Raw genomic sequence first — 12,341 nt, forward strand, 5'->3', positions numbered from 1 at the left:
GGTCGATCAAGGTCGGGTATACGGCGAGGCAGCTTATATTGCAGAACATTGCGATTTTGGGTAGAGACAGAATGATTTTTACAGTATCACATCTCCATCGGGGACAAACTCCAGTTTTAAAGACTGCGACTCCAATCATGCTCTGTCGGCCCAAAAATAAGGGTACGGTTCCATCTCGATAAATTTTTGACATAGCCTGTCTGCTGTAGTAAATAGTAATGCATACATTTACCTCTAGAGGGCGCCAGTCATTATTTGTTATTTAAAGGCCACCGTCAGCATTTCAGCTTTAGCATTTTGGTCAATCTGCGATTGTCGATATTGACTATTTTACCCATTATTACTGAAATCCGTGAAAGTCGGCGGCAGAACTGACAGCGTCTAATTAATAACCTATCTTTATCCTTAAGCACCGTTATAAAGCTTGCCTCAACCGATAAATATCAATGAACAACTTAACAATAGGGGATAGATACCCTAATGGGGAGGAATAATAATGTAAATCCTGAGAACAGGAAGTTAAGGCGGCTGCTCCCATGGCATACACATAAGACGTGTATTAAAGATATATATATATATATTTAGTTTGGTTCCAAAATATGGGATTTTGCGAGACTACGGAATCCTGCGTGTCCTATAAACATTTACCCATTATTCAGTATTTGTTTATTGTGACAACGCTGTCAATAACACAACAAAACATATGCAAATTGGCTACAAACTAAAACACGATGGAGAGGGACCCGCTTCCTTCAGCGGATAAAGCACAGGAAGCCAATCACTAATACAGGAAGTTCTCGCGTGGCCCCCACTTCAAATCTTACTGGGAACGGAATGCCACGTGTCTGACCCCGAGAGCCTTCATTTATGAAAGGACCCACTGAAAATATTCCGAACCCGAAATAAAGCCCTCTTTATTCAATCAGGTATTTCGAGTCTGACCCAACCCCGGCAGATGTCGCGACCCTGGGAATTGGTCTATTCGGGTCCTGGTTAAATACACTTCCAGTTCACCCGTTTCCCAGTGGAAAGGGTTAAACCATTGTGACATTATTCATTTGTAAAGAGGTTCTGCAGCAGCCACTACCAATATCCACACACCGGTCCCTTACATCTAATCAGACCAGCCTGGTGTTTGTGTTGATTGATAATATTTTTATCAGTAAGCGCTAACATATTCCGTAACGCTGTACAATTGAAACAACAAAAATGAATTGAGCAGGTTATAAACCCATAAGGAAGACACATTTCCACATACAGATGCAGCAGGGGCTGGGGCCCAGTCTAGTCTTATGGCCCCTTCATACATACTTATGGTGTGAATTGGTGGCCTACTGAGGGCCCGCTCATGAGCTTACAATCTAAAAGGCATTATACGGGTAATTGAAATAAAAGTCAAGGATAAAAGGATCCATAGCTACAGCCCTACAGACCCGGACAGACACACAGCTCATTATCTTTCGCCCCCTGTAGGAAATACTGCCCCCTCCCAGACGCCTCACGTCTCCCTCTTTCACCCCCCAGTGCACTCATACACGTGGCTCTTCTCCCCTCTTCTACTGCGCCAAGCCACGCCCCCAAACGCTGCCACTTTCAGAACGCATGCCTGTGACGTCACTAAGCACTCCCATTGATAAAACCGCCGTGTAGCTGCTGTATCCCGGACAATTAAGCCGTGCTGGAGTCAAGGGTTGCTGAAGCAGAGCCGATCAGCAGCTCATTGGACTACCCGAACCCGGCTCGCCGCACTGCCAACCATGGAGTCCGCCTGCTACATTCAGTCCCACCCGTACGCCGGTAACCTACAGGGCGCGGATATATACCGGACTAGCACCCTAAGCAGCCCCGCTGCACCAAGGACACCCAAACCTGACATGACTCGGGCTCCCCAGCAGCCCACCTGCAAGATCATTACCGACCCATGCACCGGGAGGACGTACAGCAAGGGCCGGCTACTAGGCAAGGTAAACATGCTGCAGGAGGGCTCATCATATCGGGGCTACGCGTATGGATTATATGGGGGGGGCTCGCTGTATCCTGTCCCCGCCGAACCGCTTGGCTCACGATTGGCGATCCTTTAATCCTGGCAAAAAAATGGTGGCTGCTCCCGAACCTCCTGAGCGCCCTGATCCCGGTCGCTGTTGCCCTGCGCCGGGGCGTAATGCTGCTTAGGAAACCGGGCTGCGGATTATGGCGAACACACCTGGCCGGTTTCCTGCAGCAGCCCTGTCCCTGAGCTGCGGATGCGGTGCCGGTGTCTGGCGGGGTATACAGCGCTGTGCAGTGCCAGCAGCACCCTCGTTACCCCCCAGATACTTGCCTCTGGCAGCCAGCATCTGGAGTGATTTCATCCTGCTGTTTGAAACTCCCATCAGTCGCAGCCAGCCATTTAATTCTCAAAGCTTTGCATGCATCCCGATTCCCCTTGATAGGGCAGATGTGTGCTCATTGCTGTGCAATCAGTCTAAATGCCCCTGATTATTATCGGTGGAAACATTAACTCATGTATGCCTTAGATTTCTTAACCCTTTTGAGACTTAATGCAGCTTAATGGCTATCCAATTTATTTTGCATATCATGCAGAGTGTGAGCTTTTCTGCCCAGCCCCTCTTATCTGGCTGATCCCTTGGGGGTAAAATAAACAAAGTGACCAAATGGCTCATGTTTATTTTTGTAAGCCATTTGTTGCCTGGAGCAGTGGCCCGGTGAGCTGATGCTTTATTGCGTGGCTGGATCATTGAGGTGTAGCTGTGCTGCGGCTGGGTGTTGTGTGATTGAGTCTCTTGGTATGCTCTCTGCATGCTCAGACATAGCTCCCTTTCTGTGGCATCCATAGACTGCCATTGATCTCTCATTCTTTGCACCTTTAATAAGCCTTGAGTCATGTTTCCTTATGCTTATCCCTTCTTCCTATCGTCTCGCCCGTCCGGTAGCAGGCAGGTGAAAGGTTTATATTCGTAAAACCTGCACCGGTTTCTTGATTCAATGAGTCTACGGTGTCGCAGCTTGGCTTTGGATTGTTATCCTTGGGGGGGGGGGGGGTTATTTTTTTTTGTGGAAACTGGATCCTTGAGACTAATTGTCGCTATTAAAAACAAAATTAAAAAAAAAAAAAAAAAAAAAGCTCAATGTCTTTCCTTTGCAGTGTGTTCCAGCCATGAAGGTGTTAACTGCTTCTAAAATGTAATCTTGTAAAGTCGCTGTTTTTATATCGTGTTATGTGGCTAATTTTGTTCTGGCGATGGCCATTGGGGATGAAGTTTCTGGAAATGAGCAGCACTTGATAAGCTAATAGTGTTAGTGTGAGTGCGTGTAGAATATGTATTCTGTTCCTGCCCTGTAAGCCGTCGTATTATGAACTCTATCACTGCGGTAATGCAAAAGCTGCTAATCATTAAGGTAAATGTACCCCTGAACCCAGGGTTCTGTATATAGAATGCTTTATGCTAATAAGGGAAGGTAATGCATCGGTTAATCTTTAATGGGGCAAAAAAGGCTGCTGCTTGTAATTTAGCAAGTCTGCCAATGTTATACGTGCAGGCTATGTGCTAGAACATGCGTTTATAAGGCCGGTTCCGGATCACATACAGTTCTGGGCTGGCTGTTCCATGTTATGGTAGATGAGACGGGCGTTGGGATTCTCCCACGGAAGCCCCTGCTGCTTCGTGATGTAATAAAGACCTCGTCGTGTCGCGTTCTTCTGGATTTTGATGTGGTGGGTTTCCTGTGTTCTGTGGGTGGCCGTAAAGTGGAATCCTGATTCAAACTATAATCCGTAATACGAGATGTCTCATTATTTCCCCCGCAGTCTCTGAAAAGTCCCTCGTGTTAATCATGTCTGTCTGTCTTCTAGGGCGGCTTTGCTCGATGTTATGAAATGACTGAAATATCCACCAATAAGATATACGCTGTGAAAGTTATCCCACACAGCCGCGTCGCCAAACCCCACCAGCGTGAGAAGGTGAGTGAATACTACAGATGGGTCTCTCGGACTCGCAAGTCCTAAACGCGGTGGTATCTGTGGATACGTGAGGTCTCGGATGCCTCAGAGTTCTAGATTGTCTATAAATGACGGAGAACACTGGGGGTCCGGCCATTCTGAACCCCTCAAAGTGGTCACCTGGTCCCCGTCTCTCACTAAAGAGCTGCTAGCAATCACACGGCCCGAGACGCCGTCCAACGACTGCCACGCATTGGTTAACTGGCACCACTTCACTCACGCTTCATTGGCTGGCTGTTGCGGGTAACCAGCCAATCAGAGCATCCTGTCTTGTTTATCGCGGAAGATATGGAAATTCGCAATCTGTGTCTGAAATGCAGATGTTATTAAAATCATTAAAGATTTCAAGATTCTTTTCCGTGATGAGAAAACTCTCGGGGGAGGGGGGGGGGCTAGATATGGAAATGTCTTCTAGTTCATCGCTCCAGAATCTAGATAATGCTAAATGATCAGTAGTCTAATGTTTCCATGGTGATCGCACAATGTTTGGGCTGTTGCCCCAGGATTGCTGTTTATATACATACAGCCCGATGAGCTGACACCGCATTCCTGATACTTTTTAAAGCTGTCAATATTAACCCATAACACGCCCATGTCGGCTTTGTCACCTCGGCCAAAGGGACTCATCCTGCTTTATAAAGATGTACCCGCCTGCGGTTTATTAGCCTGCAAACCTTCCATAACGTTTACAAGTCTTCGTTAACTTTTATTCCAGTAAAAAAGGTGTGATTTCCAGTTTAACCCTTTAAATGGAGACCAAGTCAAACCGTAGCAATACGACAAGTGATTATATTTAAATTGGGTTGCAATCAGTGATATTGCTTGGTCGCTAATAAAGCCCCGGCTGAGTGATGGGAGTTATGGTTGGAATGACTGTCAGATGTGGTATTAAGTAAACGTTCTCTTTCTCAGATTGTAAATGAAATTGAGCTTCACCGGGACCTGAGTCACAAGCACGTGGTCAAATTCTCGCACTACTTCGAAGACGCCGAGAATATTTACATTTTCCTCGAGATATGCAGCCGGAAAGTAAGTAACTTTACAGAGTCGATATTTTCCTTATTATTCTGCGGCTCTTGTAAGCCTTGGATACCGAGCCGGTCTCAGCCCTGATGGCGTCCGCTCCTCCCTGCCGTGCCAGTTTCTGACTCTGTGATGTCACCCTTTAATTAACACCTCGCTTCCTGCGCTTTGCCAAATCGGTTGCGTATTCAAATCATTCTCGCCCGCGTCGTGTTATTTCCTGATGCCTCTTGTTATGACGATGAGGAGGTGATAAAAGGGGAAGTGTCTGCTTTGGTGGGACCACAAACATTGATTCACAACTTTTTTATTTTGTTTAAATAGGCAAAAATCTAGAACCCCGCCCCCCCCCCCAAATTTGTCACTCATGGACATGGCACTGCGGGACTCCTGCCGGATTTATTTGTAAAGGGAAATAGGACGGGGGAGCTACTGCACACAGGAGAATACAGCTTTTTGTGTTTGAAGTGTTTTTTGTATACCCCCCCAGCCGCCCAGATCATATAATGTAATTTGACCCCCCAGTAAAATGCTAACCAGCTGTTCGGTCTCCTCTATGGCTGCAGCTGCCTGTGAAGTGTCTTTATGATGCGTTAGAACCAGACAGGCTCAGCCGACATCTGGAAGGCATAACAAGGCTTGCTTTATAATGGCGTCCGGCCCTCGAGCTGTGAATGGGCTGAGCGTTTAGGGTGTCTCTTTACGTCTTGTGCATGATTCACAAAGCACGTGGTTGGCGTGGGACTGCTTCGGTACTGCGGGTTATCTCAAGCGGCTGTGTTCTGTTTAGTAGAACCTCTAGACTCGCAGGGCGATCCGGTTCCGGTGTTACTATGTAGCTTTATAAAGGGCGATGGTTCGCGTTTCCTGCTTCATGAGTTCGGGTTCCTTAACTTTTTTTTATTGTTTAACCCTTGCAGTCACTTGCTCACATCTGGAAGGCACGACACACACTGCTGGAACCAGAGGTGCGATATTACCTAAAACAGATCATTTCTGGACTGAAGTACCTGCATCTCAAGGGAATTCTGCACCGCGATCTAAAACTAGGTATTTGGACAAAGTTTGGCTTTTGAAACATTTTCATTAAGTTATTTGTAATGAAATTTAAAAAAAAAAAAGCTTATGCTGCCGTCTCTTGTCCTTCACACTAACAATGGCTTCCCGGGCCATGTTCTTGCCCCCTTGAGTGCCGTAGGGGGTAAGATTGTTTGCACGCACCTCCCCAGCTTTGTTCTCGCCTTCCTTGATTTAAGAAAAACAAATGTTTGCACGCGGAAGCGTCACGGCGTCTGATCTCAGAGATGAAGATCTTAAAGGCTTTCACTGAAACCCGTTCTCTCTTCTCTTTGCAGGGAACTTCTTCATCAATGAGAACATGGAGCTGAAGGTTGGGGATTTTGGGTTGGCTGCACGACTGGAACCCCTTGAACAGAGAAAGAAGTGAGTTTGTGTATTCTGCATTTATTGCCTTTAAAGCATATAGCGCTAGGGTAACTAGCTGTACGATACCGCTGGTCGACAAGGGTTGACGTTTATTTTCCCCGTTTCTCTGCAGGACGATATGTGGAACACCCAATTATCTGGCGCCTGAAGTTCTCTACAGACAGGGTCACGGGCCGGAGTCGGACGTGTGGTCTCTCGGCTGTGTCATGTAAGTATTGGTCCAAATAGCTCTGATTTCCCTTGAATACACTGTTATTGTCCTGGGTGCATCTAAATCGATCAGCATGGCTCTTGTGGCGTGTAGGGTATGGAAAGTGCATTACTTCTGTTTTTATTAATGTCGCACAGGAAGCCTGTGGCATTTTGTTGCGGTCGGGTTTGTTTGTGCTGTTGTAACTGCAGCTTAAGGCTGTGCTATGGAACCCTTGTCTAACTAGCTATGTTTTGGGTGAGATTAAGAACGGCTGTGGAACATCATGAAATATACCCACCCTGTTAATATTTCCTTTTTCCTCGCTCCCACTACTGTATACCCAAACCTCTGCCCCTTCTGAGGGCAAACGGTCTATAGCATTGGCTTCATAAATAATGAGTGGAGCCCCCATCGTTTGGTTTTGGAGCTGTCCAAATTTCTTTTATTTTATGCATGGTCAACCAAACTCTTGTTCACCTTCCTTGCAGGTACACTTTGCTTTGTGGAACCCCACCTTTTGAAACATCTGACCTGAAGGAGACCTACCGCTGCATCAAGCAAGTGAAGTTCACCCTCCCTGCCTGTCTCTCCTCTGCTGCCAGACATCTCATCGTAGGGATCCTGAAACGCAGCCCCTCCGAGAGGCTTACCCTCGACCAGATCCTGGAACATGAATTCTTCACAAAGGTTTGTCTCTATCCCAAACTATTTTTGCCAATGCGTTGGCTGACACTTTTGAAGGATTTAATGCTGAGTCTTTTAATTTTGTTCCCCCGGTATAATCAAATTGTAGAATTCTAAACTGTTGTCCTCTTCCAGGGCTACACACCAGACAAGCTTCCACCCAGCAGCTGCGTGATGGTTCCAGATCTGCACCCACCAAATCCTGCCAGGAGTCTCTTCACCAAAGTTGCCAAGAGCTTGTTTGGCAAAAATAAGTCAAAAGGTTAGTTGTGCTTATCTGCTATAAACCTCGGGGACAAAGGTGTTCCAAGACAAGACCCAATTGACTTAACTTTTTTTTTTTTTTTTTTTTTTTTTTTTTTAACTGACATGGTTAAGTGTTTAATCAACTAATCAATAGCATTTCTTTCTACAGCAAAGAAAGCTCCCTCGGAGGAGAAGGAAGAGATTTCCAAGCTGGTCACCGGGCTGGTGAAGACATCAATCTGCCGGCAGCTCAGCTATAAAACTGTGGACGGGAATGAGGTGAGTGAATCATGGAAAGAACAAGCCATTATGTCTTTAAAATGCATTAAATCTCAGAGTATCGGGCGGATGTCATCTGCTCTGTAGATGGTTGGCTGCTTCCAGGTTCATGTATGATCATGTAGATTTCTTACTAAATGTAACGCCTTCTGTAATCTAAAATGGCACATCCCGTAATGGTGGAAGTCCTTGCTTGGTAGGGGTTCATTAAGTTTTGGGTTGGAGGTCACAGCCCTCTTTAGTGTCTTTAGAACCCCAGGAAAATCTACTTAAGTGGTCCACCTCATTGCCGTCCTCGTTTTTTGTCTTTAAGGTTGCACCGGTAGCGGGTCTCGCACTCACAGCCAGCTCCAGTCCCGTTGAAGCTTTGACAGAAGAGGCTTCTGGGAAATCCGTGTCTCGCTCTATCCGTGGCAGCTTGGTTGGCAGCAGTGACGGTAGGTGACTGCTCACAAAATGCTTTTATTGCCACAAGTAAAAATTCCAGGTGTTCATCAGCCTCTTTAATAACCCCGTGTAAAACCTACTCGCTACTTTGTGTAACGGTGTCCATCATAAAACTAATCCATGTGAAACTTATACTTTTTATTACAGCTTTTGAAGACTGTGTCACAGCATCTGGTGTTATGGAGACTGCTCTTGACGTTCTGAAGAATTGTCTCTCCTCCATGCCCAAAGGTAAGGCAACTGTACACTTCATTCTTTCTAACGAAAACTACTGAAAAGCTGGCTTCCGTCACAAACTAATACTATTTTTTACCTTTAAACAGAAGAGGGCAAACCCACCTGCCTGGCAAGACATGAACCCTTCGTTTGGGTGAGCAAATGGGTGGATTATTCCAACAAGTATGGATTTGGATACCAACTGTCCAACCGCAGCATTGGTGTTCTCTTTAACAATGGGACGCACATGGTCCTCCCAGCCAATCACAGGTGAGCGCTCAGGGATGAGGTTAATTAAGCCTTTTTTGGACACCGTTAATGCTGCCGTAGAGTATGCAACGCACTGCACACCGCCTCTGTCGTAGCGACTTCTAGAGAGGGAATGAAAACCGCCTAATCTGTTATAGGTCTGGATGTAATGCAGGGTTTCTGGTTGCCAATCCCTTGGCTCTCTGCCTAGAGCTGCGGCATTAATCTGACTCCTGGACTCTTATCCGGTAGCTGTAACATCCACTGCGCTACCTCGAAGCTGATGCATTATATCTTCTATGCTTTATAAATGATCTTTTCGCTTTCCCTGCCTTGCTACAAATCACTGCCAGAACTCCAATAACTGAATGCTAATAGATTCCGCTATAACCTTGCAGCATTAAACCCTTTTAACACATTCTTATTGGCAAAATATCGTCAATTCTCAGGATTGTAAGCCTCTTTACCTAATGTATCGGTTCGTCTTGTCTGTCAATTCTAGTCTTGTCACACTTAATGTTCATCTTATATTGAAAATCTTCTTCTCCCCCTAGGAATGTTCACTATAATCTGACAAATAGCCGCCACTTTGTGTTCCCGACATCTGCTGTCCCTGAGCAGCTACAGGGCCAGATGAGCATCCTACAGTATTTTGCCTCTTACATGGAGAAAAACCTGATGAAGGTGAGAATTCCCTATGGCTCAAACTATGGGGGAGGGGGGCATGAAATTATTACAAGGCTTAGTAGCATTTACGTAGCCACTTCTGCGGCACCAATCTTGGATGGACCGGTTGCCTCTCGGCAGCGCTATTCTACATATCTTTGTTAATAAAACCAAACGTTCGTTGGAATTGTCCAGTTCTAGATCCTAATTATTCCAGGAAAAAAACTGACTTGGGTTCAACATGTAGACCTTTACCGGTGTCTCGCAAATGGTTAATGTCGAGGCATCTGCATGGAACTTGCATTGCAAATAAAATGGTTCATTTGCATGGGTTGTGACGCATAGCTCTGTAGGAAAGCGTTTCAGGTGTGGTTATTCACTGTTGGAAAGCAGAGATGCCCATTGTTTCCAGACATCTGTGTCATCTAAAAATAGTGCTAATAATGCATTGACTTTTTTTGGTTCGCCATACAATGAAGCCACTTCCTCGTTGGCCGGGTGCAGCAAATCCTGTATAGCGTGGAAATTAGACTTCTAATGTCTACACGCTGTAATGTCTGTGGAATTCCATACTGTTTGTAATCGGGTTTTTGTAAAGTGCCCTGGGTAGATGGACTTCATGACATCATACAGACTGAATTAACGCGGTCCAAGTTTTGGTTCTGCAAACTATCCCTAAGAATAAGCCCCGGAGCCCACGGGATGTAGTCTCTGGGTGTGGTGAGAACGGGGTATTTCTAGCCCTGGAAAGCGTAGTCATCGGTGTTACAGGAATGTTACAGAACCAGTTGCCTTCTATCTTATTTCTTTACTGCTGGTTTTCCTGTGTCCGAGGTGTTGTAGGCGCTTTGTGTTTTAATGCCCACTTTTAGGTTTGTGGGTCTATGTAGTGCTCATTTTGGGGCTACCACTCACAGGATGTCCATTGTGGTTTTTCTTCCTAGGGAGGAGACCTTCCATGCCAAGAAGAGGGGACTAAACCTCTTCTCCTGCTCCTCCAATGGGTAAAAACCGAGCATGCGCTGCTGATGCTCTTCAACAACGGGACCCTCCAGGTGAGTCCAGCTTTTATTTAAGATTCATATAGTTATTAATTGTGTTGCATTTACCTGGCTATCAATTTGCAAAACAGAACCTCATTACTTTTATTTGCACCAAGGGGCTAATATGACCCTAAAGTATGTGAACTGGAGTATTGATCGGTGGGTGGCTGCCATGTTTAAAAGCTGTATAGGTCTGATAGTTTTTAGATGTGGAGTGTCTTTGAGCCATTGAATTGTACAGAGCTTTGTAGTAATCTGTATGACTTTACTTTCCGCAGGTTAACTTCTACAACGACCACACAAAGCTCATACTGTGCAAACCTCAAGACTCCTACCTTCTCACTTACATCAACCGAGACAGAAACTCTCAGACCTTCCTCCTTAGCTCCTTGGCGGAGACCGGCTGCAGTGCGGACATGCTGCATCGTCTCAAATATGCCGTGAAGCTCCTACAGCAGAAGGCAGCGTGCTAGGATGGTACGCTCCTCCGCTACAACTACTCTTCTCCGGCCCAAATGGCCGTTCTGGACTCTACTTCAACATGCGCTGCAAGCAGCTCGAGACTTGACACTGGGCAGTCATGCCCTCTTATTTTGGCTGAGCCAACTTTACTAGAATACAGTCCGCCAAAGGGATTTCAAGACCTTCTTCTCTATGGGATGTTCACTACAACCTTAATGGGACTTTGGATTACTTAGAGGACTGAAAATATAACTTGTTATTTAATCAAATGGTTCATCTAATCATTTCAGTGTTCATTAGGACATTCCCTACAATCCCCCTTTGGGTGAAAACTGAAGATAACATTCAGACACGTCCATTCCTGGGCTTGCGATGCTCTTCATGTCGTGAACCAGCTGAAGGTTGGTCCATGGTGTCTCTCTAAATGCCAAACCAAAATGGTGACCTAATCTATTTCTGGGGCTAGTAAAGGTAACGCAGAAAATCAAAATATTGACCGGCAGATACATTTTGGCAAAAGGCTGTATTGCCTAAACGCGAAGCTGCTAAATTGCCCTTGATTGGGCAAATGATATAATTCCTTCACCCAGCATAGGGCATATTTAGGTTATTGTTGCCTGTTTTGTACTGTTCTCAAACAATTGTCTGCAGTGATCCGATGTGAAAGTGTCATGGTGGCCGTTGATGAGCACCGACCTACCCCGGGATCTTACAACTGCACCAGCTAATGCAGGCTGCCCTTGTTAACTTAATCCAAAGTTTTTTTTGTAGGTTAATTTGCTTTATCGTCTGCCGGCTTCTTACTCTGAAATGAGTGATCATTAAGACTAATATTGTTTGGGGTGCTACTCATTATGGGTGGCTCGCTCTTGTCCACCGTTGTTAAATGTGCTTAATTTCTGTTGGTATTCAGATGCCCAGACACCGTATCTAGCTTGAAATTCTATAATATGCCAATCGTCTGTTCTTAGTGAAACACTTTATTTTATGCAATTCTTTTAAATGTTTGAAACCGTGCAAGTCACAAAAGGCTTATTTGGCATAAGCTTCACCCCCCCCCCACTCACCCCTTATAAAGTAGCGTTCACCGTAAGGGTGGTAGTTACAATGATCTGCCCACTATCCTCAAATCAACTAAAACTTGTGTTATGTTGAAGCTCAATCAGCTGTGGTTTGGGATATACACTATCTTCTACACTTTGTCTTACACTAACTTACTACAGAAATCTGTTTTAAATACAATTTTACTTTTTTGCTGTTCTAAGCAAAACTTTCTTTTTTTTTTTTTCACTAAGTCTGACTTTAGCGGTTTTATTATGACTCGTCTGGTATTGCCTTTTTACCAAAGACCCCATAAAAAGGGGTTTGATCTGTGAATCTGAGTGCC

The 12,341-nt window shown here is 45.4% G+C and overlaps 1 protein-coding gene across 1 annotated transcript; it reads left to right on the forward strand.

Moving 5' to 3' along the window:
- Positions 1–1,684: 1,684 nt before the first annotated feature.
- PLK3 (polo like kinase 3) lies at positions 1,685–12,005 on the forward strand. Its single transcript, XM_053469252.1, has 15 exons — positions 1,685–1,964; positions 3,854–3,961; positions 4,913–5,029; positions 5,944–6,073; positions 6,379–6,466; positions 6,582–6,677; positions 7,151–7,349; positions 7,482–7,608; positions 7,762–7,871; positions 8,185–8,308; positions 8,466–8,549; positions 8,642–8,804; positions 9,338–9,467; positions 10,394–10,504; positions 10,771–12,005. The coding sequence occupies exons 1-15, from the start codon at positions 1,758–1,760 to the stop codon at positions 10,963–10,965; spliced, it is 1,989 nt and encodes a 662-aa protein (XP_053325227.1). The 5' UTR covers positions 1,685–1,757; the 3' UTR covers positions 10,966–12,005.
- Positions 12,006–12,341: the final 336 nt, after the last annotated feature.

This window comes from Spea bombifrons, chromosome 6 (assembly GCF_027358695.1).
Source record: "Spea bombifrons isolate aSpeBom1 chromosome 6, aSpeBom1.2.pri, whole genome shotgun sequence".
Taxonomy (NCBI): Eukaryota; Metazoa; Chordata; class Amphibia; order Anura; family Pelobatidae; genus Spea; species Spea bombifrons.